Source organism: Idiotropiscis lumnitzeri, chromosome 13, assembly GCF_059441095.1.
Source record: "Idiotropiscis lumnitzeri isolate Australia: NSW breed Sydney's pygmy pipehorse chromosome 13, RoL_Ilum_1.0, whole genome shotgun sequence".
NCBI lineage: Eukaryota > Metazoa > Chordata > Actinopteri > Syngnathiformes > Syngnathidae > Idiotropiscis > Idiotropiscis lumnitzeri.
The window spans coordinates 4,759,978-4,779,116 of NC_142403.1; the positions used below are offsets into that span (position 1 = coordinate 4,759,978).

The 19,139-nt window shown below is 40.1% G+C and overlaps 1 protein-coding gene across 3 annotated transcripts in view; it reads right to left on the reverse strand.

Annotated features, from left to right (window-relative positions):
• Positions 1 to 2,513: 2,513 nt before the first annotated feature.
• jak1 (Janus kinase 1) overlaps positions 2,514 to 19,139 on the reverse strand; it is a 31,696-nt gene continuing 15,070 nt past the window's right edge. For all 3 annotated transcript variants that reach the window (XM_088313944.1, XM_088313943.1, XM_088313942.1), the window contains 19 exons: positions 18,661 to 18,776; positions 18,213 to 18,383; positions 15,937 to 16,094; positions 15,172 to 15,286; positions 13,599 to 13,797; positions 11,658 to 11,767; positions 11,139 to 11,285; positions 10,919 to 11,006; positions 10,707 to 10,834; positions 9,556 to 9,694; positions 8,015 to 8,166; positions 7,748 to 7,898; positions 6,956 to 7,044; positions 6,450 to 6,642; positions 6,031 to 6,155; positions 5,743 to 5,915; positions 5,382 to 5,499; positions 4,260 to 4,370; positions 2,514 to 3,609 (listed from right to left, as the gene is read on the reverse strand). In XM_088313944.1, coding sequence (XP_088170070.1) covers positions 3,496 to 3,609; positions 4,260 to 4,370; positions 5,382 to 5,499; positions 5,743 to 5,915; positions 6,031 to 6,155; positions 6,450 to 6,642; positions 6,956 to 7,044; positions 7,748 to 7,898; positions 8,015 to 8,166; positions 9,556 to 9,694; positions 10,707 to 10,834; positions 10,919 to 11,006; positions 11,139 to 11,285; positions 11,658 to 11,767; positions 13,599 to 13,797; positions 15,172 to 15,286; positions 15,937 to 16,094; positions 18,213 to 18,383; positions 18,661 to 18,776 — 2,597 coding nt within the window. In that variant the 3' untranslated portion in view covers positions 2,514 to 3,495. The remainder of the gene's footprint in view (positions 3,610 to 4,259; positions 4,371 to 5,381; positions 5,500 to 5,742; positions 5,916 to 6,030; positions 6,156 to 6,449; positions 6,643 to 6,955; positions 7,045 to 7,747; positions 7,899 to 8,014; positions 8,167 to 9,555; positions 9,695 to 10,706; positions 10,835 to 10,918; positions 11,007 to 11,138; positions 11,286 to 11,657; positions 11,768 to 13,598; positions 13,798 to 15,171; positions 15,287 to 15,936; positions 16,095 to 18,212; positions 18,384 to 18,660; positions 18,777 to 19,139) is intronic.

Below are 19,139 nucleotides of genomic sequence, written 5' to 3' on the forward strand. Positions count from 1 at the left end.
GTGTGCGTGTGTGTGGGTGTTCATGAGTGTGCTTAAGTTGTATCTGTAGGAAGTGTCAGCCATTTTGTACTCCCAACACCGGGGGAACATCAGGAAACAGGACATGGACTAATAAGAACCCCGTAGACATACAAGAGCTTCTCACCATCAAAGACTGAAGTGAAGTCTTGAGGAGTGTCTAAGCCATTTGTGACACGCAGCTCTGTATTAAGGACGTTCGCCAGCTCTGTGGTGAGCAAAATGTACCACACGAATGAAAACGTGTGAATATATGGATTTCAAATCCACTTTGCTGTATATTTGTAACAATGTTATTTGTAGTCCCTGCAAAAAAATATATAGATTTTCCCTATTTTTTTATGTAAAGTTCCCAGTGTGTTAAAAAAAAAAATCCTGTTCTTTTTTTGAATGGCAGGCAAGGTTAAGAAGGCCGCCCTACTCATTTCTTGACCCAAGTCAAACTTTGGATGCTTTCCAGTTTATACGGCTGTTCTTCCTACAGCAAACATTTCTTGCAGGGGCTACACTCCATTGTCCAACACTTTGCTTTTTGTGTCACCCGTGAAACCTTTTATGGATATATCTTGCGAGTCTATCAACTGCTACAGTATAGCGTTCGCCTTTTCCAGTTACATTTGTGGAACATTTAATCCAAATGTTTGCGTAGTCACACAACACAGCACGTTTTGTTTTTACCAGTTTTGAGCTTTTACTACTTGTCATTGGGAGTTAGTAGCATTAGTAGAAATGCATTTGAGAAAGGGATGTTCTCATGATGCTGACAAAGTGTGTGGTTATAACACTTTGGCAGTGTGATGTACAAAATGAAACGCACTCTGACTGCTGATTGACTGGTGCAGCAATATCACCTGGTGGGTTTTGTTGCAATCACCGCTCACCTTCCAATAACCTTCTCGTGAAGCTAGTTTCTTTAGTGCAAAAATAGCAATGTCTGACAAATGTTTTTCTCTTCTTGTCAATATCTGTTTTCTGTATTCAAAATCAAAAACTTTATGTACAACTTTAGTTGATGAGGGCTTGCTACTTTAGTATTACTGCTTGGTATGGCAATAACTAAGGCTTTTACTGCTGTAGAATGTTGAATGTACTAAAATATGGATTGTTTTGGTTAACTATTTGACCAAGGACTATTTGGGCCACACTGAAAAGACCAAAAATAAATTGCGCCAGAGAGAATAATGCGACCAAAAAAAATAATGTTACCAATTTAAGATCATATTACAAGAATAAAGATACTGGCAATTTTACTTTATTTGTCTCAAGTTGTGCATTTTTAATCAATGTTAATTTCCCTTTCTTTCAAAATCATAACTTAAAATCTACAATTGTGACTATTTTCCTAATTTCTGACTAGTCTTGTAAGAATACAAGCAGAAATACTTTTTTTCTCTGTAATTATGTTCATAGAATTATGACTATTTATGTTCTTTTCAGTGTTACCCTAATACCCCTTTATATAATCTTGCGAATATATATATTTTTTATTGTGCTCTACCCTTGAGTAGAATTGTTGTGCTGTACTTGCATCGCCTTGGCAACACTGAAAAGCAATAGCAGATGAGCTTGATAACCTTTTTTTAGGGTGACTGGGCTAAAATGATGTGTTCTTCCATGACACCATTCTCTTATTCTTATAAACTGCTGTCGTCTTGCGATGTTATCATGCTTAGTGTACTTTACACCATGAATATTTGTAACAGGACATCATTTGCTTTCAAGTTCAGCTTTCCCCATAGTACTGTATTGCCCATTTTTGTAATCAGCTTCTATGTTCCGCAAAAACATCTGCAATGAGCTGTATGTATCATCTTCCAGCCCAAGTTGTATTATGGAATGGAATAGAACTGCCCATCACAGGGAGAGGGTGTTTCAAATAGTTTGACCATCCAGTGCTCAAAAATAAAAGTCCCACCAGACATGCACATATGTGGGTCTACTACTGACTATGAGCCGGTGAACTGCTGAGTGAGCAGGCTGGAATGTGCTGTCTCTACGCTGCTCTCGCCAGTCATCTGTGAGTTATTGGGAGTGTTGACGCATGGTCAGCCCTTTTTGTCAATGTTTTGACCAGTTATTGTCTCTTGGCCGGGGGGGGAATGGACAGTGACAGCATTTGATCAGGCCATGCAATATTACCCAATGCCACATGGTCCAAGACTGAATGTTTCTTTTCTTCATTCAAATGATTTGCCACTATTCCCGGTTCCTCTGTGATTTGGTTCAATGTAGACATGAGCCTGCGCCCGCTAAATGTACCACACAAAACACATTTTCATGTTCATGGAAATGCATATGCTAGTCTTTGTGAACTGCTATTGCTTTTGCGTTCATTTTCATTTGCAACCTGCATTATGTTGGTTGCGAAGGTATCAGTGTGCCTACTAAGTTACATTGGTAAGATGGAGCAGGCCATACAATAAATAACTGTGCGATACTTCTCTAACATAGTTCATATAATTTCAGATGAGGAATAGAATGTCTGTGATTCACGCTTTGTAAAACATAAGGCTTTTATTTATTTGGGATATGACATATAGATTTTATTACATTTGTTTTACGGCGAATGCAGTATTTCCAGGGAAATTTGCAATGGTTACATACATACTATATATATGTTTTATATAGACACACGCTGTGTATATCTTCAAGACTTAATAACATTGCATTTGGAAGGACAAAGAAGACGAAGTGATTTTATTTGTTTTTCCATTGTTTTATCTTTTTTTTGCTTTCAAGAGGAATTGTCTTTTACATTCCTAATTAAAATGTGGACTCAAATGTGTCCTTTTTTCCTTTGTCACATTGATGCAATAAAGGCCTGGTTAAAAGCCTCGCACATATTGAGTAAAATAGTACACTAAAATTAATATACAACTACAGATGTAAAATATAACTGTGAATGTAAAATAATTGCTTCAAATGAGAATGCCCAGTAAAATAACTAAATAGTAAGGTGCAACTATCAGTCCTGCAACACCAATACACTTTTTTTGTTTTTGTTTTTTCTTTTCTGAAAAAATAATGTACTTAAGTGCAACCAATACTTGCCACTCATTAGCAAACAGGACCAATGAGCGATCAACTTTTGAAGATTTCATCCTCAGTTCAGGTGAATAATCCTTAAAGGACGAATCAGGGGTGATTTTTTTTTTTCCCAGGCGTACGCAATTGAGGGCCGGTCTGTAGTTGATGAAATTGCTTCACCAACCAAGTGTCACGCATGATTTTATGGCTCAGGAGGCTCTCTCTGAGAAAAGAGTGGCACTCACAATTAACCTAAAATAAAAACATACATCCAACCACGCAAGATGGTTGACATGAGTGCTCCAATTAGCCCTGTGGGTCACACGATGAGCTGGGATCGTTGAGACACCGACGATTATCACATTGGCACATACGGGTGTAGGGCATACGTAACAAAAGTGCGATCATATTGATTAGTAGCAAGCAATGCATCCAAAGTACGTCGACGTTTCATTCGGGAGAGCCGAGCTGCTGCCGCATGTTGCTCAGCTCGTCGATGAGCTGCTTGAAGGTGATCCTCTTCTCGGGGGCGTGCTCCCAGCACTTGCGCATCATTTCATACACCTGCAATGACAAACACACAATAGTACAACGCACTTCATCCAGCCGTAGTCTGCGCTTTGTCCTCACTAGTAGAACAACCACATTGTTACTAATGAGGCACAACGGTGCTACTCGTAGGCATTAGTTAGTAGAGTTTAATAAAGTCGCTCGTAATACTAGTAGCACATAGTTGTCAACTAGTGCAGTTTACTGTAGTGTTAAACATAAATATAAACGCTCCCATTTTGAAATAGCTAATGTTCGCAAAGGCTGATTTCCATCAGTTTTCACAAACTCTTCTAAATCTGTTAGTGCAGTGTTGTGGAAGAGAGCTTTTCCTTGTGGCATAAAAAAAAGAACAGCTGAAAGCTGGGGCAATTATTTCTCAACAGCAATAATTATGATTTAAACTGCAAGCAGGTTGGCGTCTGCCAGGAGGCCAATTATTGCATCCATCATTTCTGTCAGGTGGGGGCGCCCATGAGCCTCTTATGGGAGGACCATTACATTTGCAAGTTCTCATGGAGGCGGTGCTGCCTCATCTACTAAAATTGCAGCACAAATGGCAGCAGGTGATATAATCCCAAATGTGGCTATGAAGAAATGTACCAATTTCAAATCTCCGTGCAAAATCATTTGGATGCTGGGAAGCAAAACTCAAAGCATCTTACAGGATCAGGGCAGCCATCTGGTTGTGGTAACCTCTTGCCCTCCTCCAGAGCGCGGACCAAATGAACAATGATCATCTGACCATGGGAGGAACTAAGCATCTTGGAGAACAGCTGCAGAAGGAAAACAAAGAAAGTATTCAAGTACTGCACATTTGAAATTGTTAATTGCTTTAAAAAGACAAACCTGATATTTTCATCAAATATGTACAGTGATCTGCTGATGTAATCGAGGGATAGGAATCGAGCCCTGCTGCACCCCAACTCCCAAAAAAAACAAAAACACACACTCGCACAACTAATTGCTGGTCCCTCAACATCCTTTCAGCCATTTATTGCTAAAAACGCACCTATACTATTTGTGCAACAGGACCGTCTCATTTAACAATATGGCTTTGGCACCATTTTGATTCAAGGATCTATGTTGAAATGTGTGAAGGGGAATCAAGTGGTGCTTTGCCACCATATTCTCGCCTTAGGCATTATTAAAAAAAAATGCGGAACCCGCATTTTCTTCTTTTGAAACTATTCTGCGTGTCTGTCAACTGTTGGACAGATGGCCTCAATTCTTCAGAAAGATATCTTGCTAAACTTGTGAAATTATTTGTTGATTGCAACCTGTCACGGCACTGAAAAAGCAAAATGCACCCATTCCATGATGGACAGTTGGGATCAAAATTTGATGTTGGTGTGCTGTGCCATTTTTTTCGCTGCGCCATTTTTTTAAAACTGCTTCTTGCTGTATTGAATATCTAAACTGTCCTGAACAACTACATATTAAACTTTCTTTTTGGCTTTCTATAAAACATATGTGTTTCAATGTGTTCATTAAAAATCATGTGAAGTGACTTGTGGCTCATCTCACCTTGACATTGCACCTTCATCATTAAAGATGTTTTTTTTTTTCCCACATATTCTCATTATTTTTACATTACAGTACATTTTACACTTGTATGCTCCTCATAAAAAATGATACTTTGGTTAATAAAGGTGTTATGATCGTAATGACTTCAATTGACATTATTTCCTCGGGGGACAAAACGGAAAGTGTACCAAGAATAGATCAACCACAAAGCTATGATCGTATCACAAAGAGAGCGACAATATAGGTGTGATTGTGAGCACCTGTATGGGGGCCTTGGTGGGGTCACAGTAGGTGATGAGCTCATACATGGTCACCCCAAACGACCAAACATCCGAGGCAAGGTAGAACTTGCAGCGAGTCAGGCACTCTGGGGCATACCTGAGGCACACAAACACAGGCGAGAGACTGGAATTATTACGCTGGGAGAAATACAATAAGCACAATGTGACTTGAGCTGTAAAGCAATGGCTCCGAACTCTTGGCATTATTCAAAAATAGCCAATGATTTGTAAACCTAACTAAATACAACCCACCAGACGAGAATCATTCTTGTAAAGAATATACAGTAAAATGAGTTCCATCTTGAAACAACTTTTCAAATGTTGTTTTTGATGCATTTACCAGTAGATAGGGCTGACATTGTCATCCTTGACCGTGTAGTAGACTTCATTGTCCTTAATGCTTTTGGTCAGGCCAAAGTCTCCGATCTTCACCGTCCGCTCGTTCTCCACCAGCACGTTTCGGGCAGCCAGGTCACGATGGATGTAATTTTGAGATCCGAGGTAGTCCATTCCCTAAAGAACAAAAAACATATATATGGTGAAGCCCAACTTTCGCTCCGGGAGAGAGAATAAAATCTTGGGCCGTGCCTGGTATGAATGAAAATGAAGACAAGACCAAGTAACCTACCTGGCATATTTGAGTGGAGTAGCTGAGAAGGGTGCTGAGACTGATCTTGCTTTTGTTGTTGGGCAGGTAATCTTTCAAACTCCCAAGAGGAAGGAACTCCATAATCAGCTTGGTGGCCCGACCACCTGTTCACACACAAATGAAGATGGAGACGTCAAGCTAGGAGCACAAAATGGCTTGTAAAGTTAAAAGCAAAATCAAATTCTCGCATACTTTCTGTTGGGGAACAATTCTTATTTCTCGTTCCTTTATTGTGTATTTTCCAACACAACGCAGCGCTAATTTGCATGTGTTTGCAGACTACAACTTGATAAAGGAATACAATTGCAAAGACATTTGAAGGTCTCCAAGTGAACTGCTCCTCGTCAACTTGTCATAAGGTTTTCGACTAAAGCAGTCTTGTCTGTGCACAAACTTACCCTCCTCCAGGCAAATGCCCTTGTACTTCACAATGTTTTCATGGTAGAGGGCCTTCAGAATATTAATTTCACTTGAGAGGTTGTTGCCTTTTTCCTGTCCATTCTCTGGCTTCAGCGACTTGACCGCCACTAATTCGCCAGTGCGATCTCCTCGGGGATCATAGCGACACAGCTCCACCCTTCCAAAGTGGCCCTTTAGCGAGATGGAGTCAAGTAATTCATTAATATCATCTACATTTGGTGCACCTGTGCACCAATGCACAAACACTGAAATGTTTGGATGATAGCTAAATTAGAAAAAAAAATGTCTACAATTCATGCAAATTACCCCAACAATAATATACAACAAAAATACCTCTGATAGGGGTGAAACTGAGCAGCGGGGTCTATGTGAAGTCAGAATGGTTGACTTCAGATGAATATTAATTGTTACACATCCGACTCGGCTCATTCGTGTGCAACTAAAATAATGTAACGTTCACTATAAAACAGCAATATATGCTCACCTGTCCAAGATCTCTGATATTCTGCAGAAATCGCTTTTCAAACACAGTTGGGTCCACTTCAGGTGCAGGCTGTGGTTCGATAGATGGATCTATGGGAGAAAAAGCAGTACAATCCTTGTGACAATGCAGGTTATGTAAGTTATTTGCATTCAGAAGCAGAAATGAGATCAGAAACAGGTCGAATCAAATAATAATTAAATGTTAATCTAACATTGGCCAATGTGAGAGCATTGAACAGATATGATCTACCTCATCAACACACCCACATCGACCTAAGCAAAAACAGCGAAAGCGTGACGGCGGGATATGCGTCCATTGCTCTGGTAGACGCTTTAAGAGGCTCAGGTCATGAGTAAACAAAAGCGGGACTACGCAGGACTGGTGAAGAAGTACTCTTGTCAAAATAGCTTCTTCTTTTAAAGAGAGCGTCATGGCTTCCCATTAGCTGCACTTTCTATTTACGTCTTCTTTCATTTATTGGTAGATTCTGTTTACATCAACTGGCAAAACAAAGTTAGAAGGAAAAGCTGGATTCTGATTGGCTGCTGGCGAACACATTACCACCGCGTCTGATCAAGTAAATTTGCTCACAGCTGGTCGCCATAATATCACGATTAATAATGATTAATATTATAATAATTGATAAAGTCGCCCAGCCATACGTATATTGCCTTTTGAAAGCAAAAAACAACAATAATAATATTACGGGTTTTTTTTTTCTTCGTGCGGCACCAAATGGTCCATGGCCCAACTGGTGTTTGGGGACTACAGCCTTAAACAGTATTGCCTTACTTTTTTCTTCCAGTTTGTCAATGTCTCTAACAATAGCCCTGAAGAATGGTCTCTTCTTCGGGTCATAGTTCATGCAGTGGATCATCAGTTCAGCCAACTCTCTGTAGTCAGGGGTCGCAAGCTGGCACTCAGTTTCATAAAACCTCTCCTTCTGCTCAAAGCAAAATAGATACAAATATATTTCATGATAAGGTGAATGAAGACGGGTCTTCTGATCTATTTGAAGACAAAAGAGGGCTATGAATTGTACACTGCCCGCATTACGACCTCAGTGAGTTTCTTTTCTTTAAGCGGCTCCTCTCCATCATAACAAATTTCCCACAGGGTGGTCCCAAAGCCCCACTTGTCAGCTGCAACACTCAGGGAAGACACACTCTTCACACACTCGGGTGCGATCCAGGGTATGCGATGAACACACTCTGCAGGGCAATGATAAACAGTCAACATCAACAGGACAACAAACAAGATGGAAATCAAAAAAGTCAATATCAAACTATTGTGCCATGATTTGATTGTTCTCAACGTGCTGGAAATAATCATCTGCTCAGCACATCCCACATAGTCACAGTTCTAAAGCATAGTGGTTACTTTTGCATAATGCATATCGAAATAGCTATATACTGCTATGCATACAAAATACATATATCCTCCATGTACAATTGTGGCTTTACTTTCGGCGATGAATTCATTCCAATGAAAACAATTGTAAAAATAAATACAAAAATAAAAATTATAATTTAATTTAAATGATTAATTATAAATATAAATTACCCCCTAGTGGACAAAGGCTTTGGTGAGACAAAGAAAACGGACTTTGACTGACTCCATCATCGTCATCAAATAATTTCGTATGTCAAAGGCGAACGGGAACAAACTGCCTTTGTCATTGAATTATTGCCATTTTATGTTCTACTCTGTAAAGCACTTTGTTTACAGCTGCAGCTGTTGTGAAGTGCGCTGCACAAATAAAGTATTGTATTGTATAATTATGACGGTAAAGCGCAAGCAAACTGTCACGATTAAAGGTGCATATCAAGTGTTATATAAGTGCATTCCATTTACCATAGATGTTAAGATATAACATATTGCCAAACAAAGTAAAGCACTTTTCCATATTCAAAATTAGGAGCAAAGCTTATTTAGAACTCGCATTTTAGACATAGCTTAACTCTTTCACTGCCATTGACGGATATATACGTCAAAAATGCATTTTTCTTTTTAACCTGGGCTGGCAGTGAATGAGTTAAAAAAGGGCATCCGGGGCATTTCCAACCCAAATTATCTTTCTGAACTGAAAAAAAAGACAAAGATTATTCAAAATAAATAAAATGAAATACGAGTGGGCAGCGCGGTGACCGACTGGTTTGCACGATGGCTTCACAGTACAGACGTGCAGGGTTTGATTCAGGCTCTGGCCTTCTTGTCTGGAGTTTGCATGTTCTGCTCGTGCCTGCGTGGGTGTTCTCCGGGTACTCCAATTTCCACCCACATTCCAAAGACACGTAAGGTAGGTTGATTGAACGCCCGAAATTGTCCCAAGGTAGGATTGTGAGTGCGGATGGTTGTTCTTATTTGTGTGCCCTGCGATTGGCTGCCAACCAGTTCAGGGTGTACCACACCCACTGCTACTCCTCATGAGGAGAAGCAACTTAGATAATGGAAAAAAACATGTGGGATGCCACGTTTGACCACATGAAAATGAGGATTGATGCATTTACTTCTGCTTGCCGCTAACTCAACAGAAGCAAAAGCAAAAGCAAAAAAGGTTATAAAGCATATTGCTTTCATTATTTGGAAGCCAAACAAACCCTCTCTTGTGAGCACAGTGATTGGGATTCCTGGGTCACTGAGCTTGATAAAGGGCCCGCCTTGATCAGCATCCAATCCACCTCGTGCCAGCAAGATGTTCTTGGCGCAGACAAAGCCATGGACCAACTTTTTGTCCTCCTGCATGTTCAAATGAAAACTTTAAAAAGTAAAATTGCTCAGGTATATTTTACTACATGTACTGTACATTGAGCAAGAACAGGTGAGCCGTTACATATTACTGCAAAGAAAATATTTGAGTTCCCCTTAAAAATAGATGCGTGCCAGGGGTTGGGCGGTATAGAAATGGCCAAACTCCTTTCGTATGCCGCTGTGAGAGGCCAGCAATTAAGTAAAGACAAATCCAGCTAAGATTCATTGACTGCTCAAGAGTTTAATCTAATGCTAGATATCTGCAAATTTCGGGTTCACTTGCTCAAAGGGAGCCGGGTTACACAAAATACATGCGCTCTTTGCTCTCAACTCATTGAATTCTTTAGCAATTTTGAAGTGGATTGGTTTGCGACATGCAGCTATGATAGAAGCCACGTGTCGTATCAACACGCCCGCGACTCAGAATGAAGGCTCTCACAATTATCAATGCGCAGACGCCCGCCTGCCTGAAATGTACAGATTTTTCTTCCTCTTTCTAAAACGACCCACAGCCCCCGCAGGAATCAAAATGCTTTAAGCATCATGTGGCAAATGGTTGTGCCGGTGGTGTTTGAAGTGACAACAACAAAAAATATGTCAAATTGCAGCAATGTTTTTTTTAAGAGGTCAATGTGTTTGAGTCGTGAGCCGCTTGACTGGCCGTCTTGTCCCGTGTAGTGTATGGGCTGTTACTAACAGAACATCATTCCCCGTACAGTTACAAGAAACGTTATAGCCTATTATTAGTTTAAAATAGCCATAGTTATATTGAATTGAAAACACAACTTCACATTTGTATGTGCTGTCAAAAATATCAAATATCCTTTTAGGTACTTATGCGCTGCAGATTATTGTTACTTGTTTTATTTTTTTTTAAATGACAGTGTTGAAAGTGACACGTTGCTATTTTTTTACACCGCGGGATACCGTAATACTGCAATACCACCCAACGCTAATGCGCGCATGCATGCATGCATGCATACGTGAGTGTCTTTCTCACCAAATAGCTGAGAGCTGAGGCGAGCTGCTTGGCCACCTGGAACTTCCAAGCTGTGCTAAGTGGGTTTTGTTGTCTCCTCATGAACAAATCCAGTGGTCCTAGTTCCACAAACTCTTCCACAATGATATCTGACAAACAGGAAAAACAGGCTTGCCACAAAGTAATCTTCAACAACAAACCAATTATTCTTGAAACTCATAAAATGCACTTACTCTCCAGATGGCGGACACACACTCCATACAGCAGCACAATGTGCTTATGGGAGACTTGTCGCATCATACTTGCGGTTTCAAAGAAGGCCTGCAAACAAGACGAACATGACATTCCGTTTAGTGGATGATGTTGTAGGTTCACAAATGCCCCTCAACTTGAGTGGACCCCATAAGAAGAAGTGCATTGGGAAGTATTAGTTAACATGAGCGTGAATCTCACCAGGGAAATATCTCTGTGTCCTGAACCCAGCACTTTGAGCACCACCTTATACTCTTGGAAGGATCCATAACCTGCATCCTCATCATTCTTTACCCTCAGCGTGCCGGAGAAAATGTTAGTTCTTGTGCCGGGACCAAGATGCTCCTCCTAGTGCACAGCAGGGACACCACAGCATTGAGCAAAATCGTATTGTATAAAAAGCTGAGTTTCTGTAGTCCAACTTAGGATAACATCTACAACCCCAGTTCCATTGAAGTTGGGACGTTGCGTAAAATTTAAGTAGAACAGAATAGAATTTGCAAAATCATGTTCAACATATATTTAATTAAATACACTACAAAGACAATACAATAAAACTTTGTTTAGCGCATTTCACAACAGCTGTTCAAACTGATACTTTTTTGTTTTGCAAAAAAAACAAACAAACACATATTTGCATGCACACACATTTAGACTGTATAGAAATAGTCCATTATTTGAACTATTTTTAACACATTTGGAGAGAAAGTGAAAGTATACCTGTTCAATTTCTTCCTTATGAATGCGATGGATAATGACTTGGCACTCCTGCATTGGTGTCTGAGGTATCGGTGCTCGATCGTTAGAGACCACCAGCAAGTTGGAAATCTCTGCAGCACACAAGCGCACAAAAGATTGATTAAAAAAATACCAGTGGTTTGATATATTTGGCACACTCGCGTGTAGAACAAGTATGACCTTCTTTCTTGTGGTTTTATTGTTCTTCACAGTTTTATTTAATATGATTGAAAAGTGCTCAATGGATACAAACAAAAACAATGAGCTCGGTAAACATTACTAATTGAGCGCAGGGTTTAAGAAAGCACATGTCCACAAGAACACAGAAACACACGTACTGGTTAAAAATAATACCGTAATTAAAGACATTCAACTCACACACAAAGATCTGTGTGAAATGGTAAATGGTAGACTGCTATACAACACCACTTTGAATATACGAAAAGAAGAAGAAGCAGGTGCTCGTTCTGTTTTTCATCCACAGCATGCTGCAGTAAATGTCCAATGGTACAGCCGCCTCAGAGTCACTGCAAAATCGAGACTGATTTGATTCAAATCTGTTCAAAGATTGTGAGCCAACTTCTGGACGCACAGTTTGAAGTGGCCTACAACAATAACTTCATTTGATCAGAATATGATCTCTGATCCCAGTCACGTAGAAGCAGGAGTAGAAGAGAATGTGGTGGAGAGCAACATGGAGACGGTAGAGATGGACAAAACAAGACAGGTAGGGGGGAAAAAGGCTTCCACATCTTTGGCACTTAGTCCAAGAAAGCCAAACGAGCAGCCGTCAAGCATGTGGAACCTCCACAATGCGCATGATGTGTTTTGCCCGGGACTTCTTAGCAATGAAGACTATTAATAAGGGCTGGATTCAGATGTCAGATGTCAGATGTCTGATGAATGTGTGCCTTTAGATTGGAGTGAAAGCAGCAGGGAACCATTGGCTGACTCTCCAGAAAGAGGAGGTAAGAGCTAACTAGCTTGCAAGTTCCCATTCATAGCTTGAACATTCCGGAGACAGTAGAGGAGGGAAGAAGCATGGAGGGATGGGTTGGTGAGCATGGAGCCTTCCAGCAGTATTTTATATGACCCCTCTATCACAGCAGTTTGACCCATCAACATGTGCATTAATACTTTAGTAATCTGCGACATATCTGCACCTAGTTATGCTTACGGCGACCCCCCCAGATCGATGTCAGGGAACGTCGCCCCATTGGCCCCGCACTCTGCACACCCCTTTGTTTAGTAGCGTCCATTTAAGTACTTTCTTGAGGTTCTCAAAAATAAAATTCTCTTGTGGAAAATTCGAGTTCATAGGTTTGCTTAAATATATCCCTTTGAGTAATTCATAGTAATGTTCATAAACAGTAAAAGAAAATTACTATTTAAATAAATAAATTTAAAAAAAACATGGTATGACGGGGGTTTTTTCTGCACACAAAGCCGAAAAGGCTGTGACATATTCTGCAACACCTACAGACTCTTCTTCAGTGAAGTAAACCAAAGTGTTAGTTTGTCTCCGGAAACCCACATTTACAACTCTCTTCCTCTCTGACACGTGCGTCTCCATGTGTTTGAGTGTATGCACGCATGTGGGACATGCATGCTGCAATATTTATGGGTCCATTGTTTGCAATATGTACTTTTGTACAGAGGTTTTGCATGCAAAAGTACAAACGAATTACAATAAAAAAAATAAGGAAATGTCTCATAGACTAATGAGACAATGATTAACCTTTACCAAAGCCATCTTAATGTAATCCACAGAGGCATCCGGTGCTCTCTGATACTGTAAGATTAATCAAATATTTTCCAAGTTAAGTTTGCAACTTTAACTACTGAGAGCTAATTGACACTGTTTCAATAAAGAGAAGTAGCCCAGAGGCATGTACAGATGAGCAGACACTGCAAAAGTCTTACCTCGAGGTTGTGGAGGGCAGCAGCAGCGCAGATGGAACTGGAGATTGTCAGAGCTAAGATTCTGGCCCTGCAAGTGTTCCAATAGCTCCCTGAGAGAAGGCCTCGCAGTTTCCGTACCGTAAAGACGGAACTCAAGCGGAGTTACTTCAATTTGGAAGTTTTTATACTGTTTCACAGGGCGGGATTCCTGGAGGTCAATCTAAGTGGAGGAAAGTCAGTTACAGTCAGTAAATAAGCACAGGTAACTTTAATTTCTTTCCAATTTACCTTTTCAGAGCACACAAAGGATGGGTGAGAGTGGTTATGAATGACACTGAATATCTATGAAATGTATTCTTAATTCAAGCTGTAACCTGTGGAGCTGCTGTAAGACTGATGTGATGCGGTGGAAAGTAGAGGGCGCGTATTAACTCGAACACTTGAATTTGGGAGTAAGGGAGGCCAAAAATAAAGGAATTGCAAAACTCAAATCAATCTGAGCTGTGAGTGGGAAGTGATCGGGGCTATGGTGGAACAGGGATTGAGAGAGTTTGAGAGTGAGAGGGTGAGAGATCGCAGAGATTGAAGAACATAGACCAAAGTGTGAATGTTAATTAGTAGGCTTGGAATGACAAGGAGCTGTCCGAGGCGGTGCTGTCCAGAAAAACAAGAGTTGCCTATGGTAATGTGGAAGCAGTTGATTTTGGCAAAAGTAGATATGGATAAAATTATGTTTTTTCACTGCTAATTTAATAAAATAAGCTTTGCACTAAACCAGGATTCAGGTTGATTGAGTTAGCGTATTTTCCAGACTAGAAGTCGCTCAGGAATATGACTGGAACCTGTCCAAAAATTCTAATGGAAAATAAAAATTTAAGTCGGTGGGTAATTTATTTTAAAAAATACAAGACATTTCACCTTGGAAGGCAAGTTATAACGTTAATATAAGAATAAAGAACAGGGTGAATTAAGTGTAAGCTATGCGAACAAACTGAAGGTTATTTAGCTACACGAAAAATAAACGATCAGAAAAGGTGTCCAGTGTTCATGCTAATGATTTTAGGACGCCACTGACCAAGCGCTTATAAAGAGGCAGTTACGTTGCATGACGCAAAGCATCAAGACGCTCCTCCCGCAAAATCCTTTATATTGATCGCCTCGGCAACTACCTGAGCATGGAGACCAGCTGCAAATTTCACAATTTGCAACTTTGTAGGCTACAGAATATAATTCTCTTAAGGGGCATTTGTGTTTAGTTGTTCTCAGTTGTCTTTGTAAAGAGTAGGAGATATCGGTGCATAAGACCAGAGTGGCTGTCTGTGAAATAATTTTTTTTTTCACGTATAAATCACTCCAGAGTATAAGTTGCAGAGCCAGCCAACCTATGAAATGTGCGACTTATAGTCCAGAAAATAAGGTAGTCTATACAGTAGGAGGGGTGAGAAAAAAAGTCAGGTTTTGCTGGATAAGTAGAAATGGGTGGTTGTCATCAGAGAAGTGTTGATTATTATATTGTACAGTATTTGCGGACAAGTCTGAGATCTACAGCAAACTAAGAAATACAATGTAAAAAACATGCAATGAAGCGCTCTACCTCATTGCAGACCACTGTGATGATAATGTACTGGTAGTCAGTGCAGCTCCAGCGAAGAATGTACATGCCCTCCTCATTACCCTCTTGACGCAGTTTTTGGATGGCATACTCAGTACTGGTGTTGAGAACAAACAGTGGTCAGCAGCAGCAACATTGGTCACATCACATTGGCAGGTCCCAACTGGTTGACAGCCATCAGATGAATTACCGATGTGACAAAAATTTGTTGGCCAAGAAAATTACCAAAAAGAGTTTAAGTACGAATTACAATTATACTTCTAAAATGCTGTAGGCCTGAATAACTAAAGGTGTGTGGATGCAAGAACAGGTACAAACTTGATTCGTACAGGCCTAGTTTGCATTATTTAAGGTTTGAGCAAATCCGGCCTATGCACAGTTATACCCCCACTGCAACTGCAGACAAAAAAACTGGGTGGATGAGTAATGCCATGATGGGAGTTGTTAAGTAAATGTGTCCCGGTGTCTCTTCTTATTTTTCAGTTGGAATCATCTCGCAAATAATAGGGGAATGATTTTGGAACAGTGCCAAACTAACAGTGAGCAGCCAAGTTATAATTCTTTGTATTTAGAGTATGAGAATTCAATCACAGGTGCATGAGAAGGGATTTAGAAACAACCCCTAGTAGTGTATGCCCGTGAATAAAAACATTTTAATGTGAATGTGTTGGGCAAAATATTAGAAACTAGGTCAAGTGGTGTACAAAGAACAAAGAAAATTGCAGAAATAAAACCACAAGAACAAACCAAATGGGGCCATGGCAGCCATTGTTGATGTTGTGCACCACAGAAGGGGGAGCCACCTCGTTGCAAAGGTAGTGGTGAGCATCCACTGTTAGTCTGAAGTACCCATCCACAAGGGCTGCAAAAGTCAGCGCCTCAGATGAAGATGCCATGTGCAACTCCTGATGAAACAAAGGGTGATTAAATGTCACTATCATACTGATTTATTAGACGCAAGAACAAATACAATACAATACAATTTTATTTATATAGCGCATTTCACAACGGCTGGAGCTGTAACAAAGCACTTTCCAAGGTAAGTTCAAACAATTCTACTGTTGGTTTAATGCATGGAACACATGAGAAGCCCACGGGCCTGTTCTTAAAGTGAAAGTTTGAATAAATTTCAATTATTACTAAAATAATCTTAATACATTTTTTCCATAATCGAGCAGCCCGAATACAAACATGACGGAAGCATGGCTGCCAGTGTGTGCCTCCATTGTACGCCACCGAACAACATTCACACCCAGCCGTACACCAGTGTTAATGGCACTGGAGGAAAGGTGGGTGAAGTGTTGCCCAAGGACACAACGGCACATGACTCAGACAGAGCGGGAATCAAACAGTGGACCTTGCGGTTACTGGGCGACCCTCTCTGACCAGCGAGCCAGGACCGCCCATACAAATATGTATAGTGCCGTGAATAAGTATTTGTCCCCTTCCTGATTTCTGTAGTTTTTTGCATCACAAAAGGTTTCATTTCATCAAACCGACTTTAATATCACACTGAAACAACACAAGGATATATAAAATGCAGTTTCCAGATGAGTTCAATTTCACAGACAACACCTAACCGCCACTAGTTGAGTCAAGAAATCACTTTAAAGAATCTGTTCGACAAAGTGACGTAGGCTACAAAATCTCAACAATAAATGCATTATGCCATGCAAAAAGTGATTGAAATCAAAAGGTCTGGAAAGGGTTACAAAGGCATTTTCAAGGCTGTGGGGCTCCAGCGAACCACTGTCAGAGCCATTATTCACAAATAGAGAAAACTGGGAAGAGTGGCAAACCTTCCCAGGAGTGGTCGAACAGAGATTACTTCAAGAGGGGGAACGACGACGCATCCATGAGGTCAGAAAACAATCTAGAAAAGCATCCAAAAAACTGCAGGCCTCACTGGCCTCAGTTAAGACTCCACTACAAGAAAGACACTGGTCAAAAATGGCATCCAAGGGAGGATTCCCGGGCGAAAACCACTGCGGTCAGAAAAGGACACAAAGCTTCGTCTCACATTTGCAAAAAAGCATACTGACGATCTTCCAAGACTTTCGGAGAAATATTCTGAGAACTGTTGAGTCAAAAATGGAACTTGTTGGAGGTTGTGCAGCCCGTTTACATCTGGCATAAAAATGGCACAGCATCTGATAAAAAGAACATGATGCTGACAGTAAATCAGTAAAACAGTAAATGGTGGTCGCAGCATGATGGTCCGGGGCTTCTTTACTGCCTCAGGACCAGGACAACTTGCTGTGATTGCTGGGAAAATTAATTCTGCTGTTTACCAGAAGATCCTGAAGGAGAATGCCCAGCCAACAATTTGTACTCTCAAACTTAAGCGCGCTTGGATAACGCAGCAGCACAACCATCTGAAACAGCCAACAAGACCTCCCCAGAAGGGCTCAAAAAGAACAAAATTAATATTTTAAAGTCCGGATTTAAATCCAATTGAGATGCTGTGGTGCGATATTCAATGGGCAGTTCATGCTAGTAAACCCTCCAATATGGCAACATTAAAACTATCCAGCAAAGAAGAGTGGCCCAAAATCCCTCCACTGCGGCATCACCAATTATTGCAAATGTTTAATTTCAGTTATTGCTGCTAAAGGTGGCAGAACTCGCTATAATGTTGAGGAGGCCATTACTTTTTCACATAGGTTTGTATTGTTTTCCCCCTTGGTAAATAAAATCCTCCTTTAGAAACTGCATTCGATATATCCTTGGTTTGTCTCAGTGTGATATGAAAATTGGTTTGATGAAATGAAACCATTGTGAGTGATAAATATGCAAAAAAATTAGAAATCAGCAAGGGGGCAAATACTTTTCACAGCAGTGTGCATGCATTCAGTTTTTTATGCATAAAAGGGTGGAGAAATTTTATTATTATGGACTGGATTATGACGAAGGTTGCTTTTAATAAAAATGTAAAAGAAAGATATACTGAAAAGCAGATTTAAATGCCAGACTTTAGGTTGATCCCTGACTCGATTGCAACCTTCTTGTGATTTTTTGCTCACCATTTTCTTATGATCTTGTCTGTGAATTGTGACTGTGGCCTCTTTGATGGCAGCGTGCATGATCTCATGGAAGTCACAGAATCTCTCCCAGCCTTCATCAGGTTTTTTCCTCAGATTTCCATTTAGCTTGTTCTTCTTTGACCTGCCTTTCTCTTTAGAAATCACCAACGCCTATTTTGAAGACACACACAGGTTATATTATTTAAGTAGACTTGTCTAATGCACCGTTGTTCACATTTTAAAAGAATTTCTGTCAGTCCAAAATAAATTTAAAATGACACAATTAAAACTAGGCCAATACATACTATTTAAATTCTATTATGAAAATATAACACAAAGATACACGGTTCGTATGAACTGTGAGTCAGAGTTTGGGAAATGTTTTTTTGTTGTTGTTGTTGTTATAACATACATTGTACTTGGGTGAAGTGATAATAGTTTCACTTACTGTGGGGGGCTTCTTCCTCCACGAAATGCCTGTTGTACCAGACACACATACTTGAACATCATGCCATTTATCCATGCTCTGGTTTGGGCTTTGTCCTTCGATCTGGTTGTAGTACACTTTAAACAAACATACAAGTACAGCTTAGTTAAAGATACTGGAAAGCTATTTATAAATCAACTGTCTGGTTTACCATTTTTTAAACAATAAAACAACGCAGATTAGTGACAGTTGGTTTACACTTGTTCTGTATCAATGTGTGAAATAAGTTCATCAAGTCCACAATCATGTATTACGGCAAAAAGGAATAAACAGAGAGTAATTAGATACAAAAAAATACAAAGTAAAAACAGAGAGCAGGGCTGGATGTAAAACAGAAAAATGTCGAGTAAGAACAAAGAGCAGGACTGGAACAGAAGTCACTTTCTTACACTTTTACACTCAATACGCATTTTAGTCTAATTTGTTCAAATCACATTTTT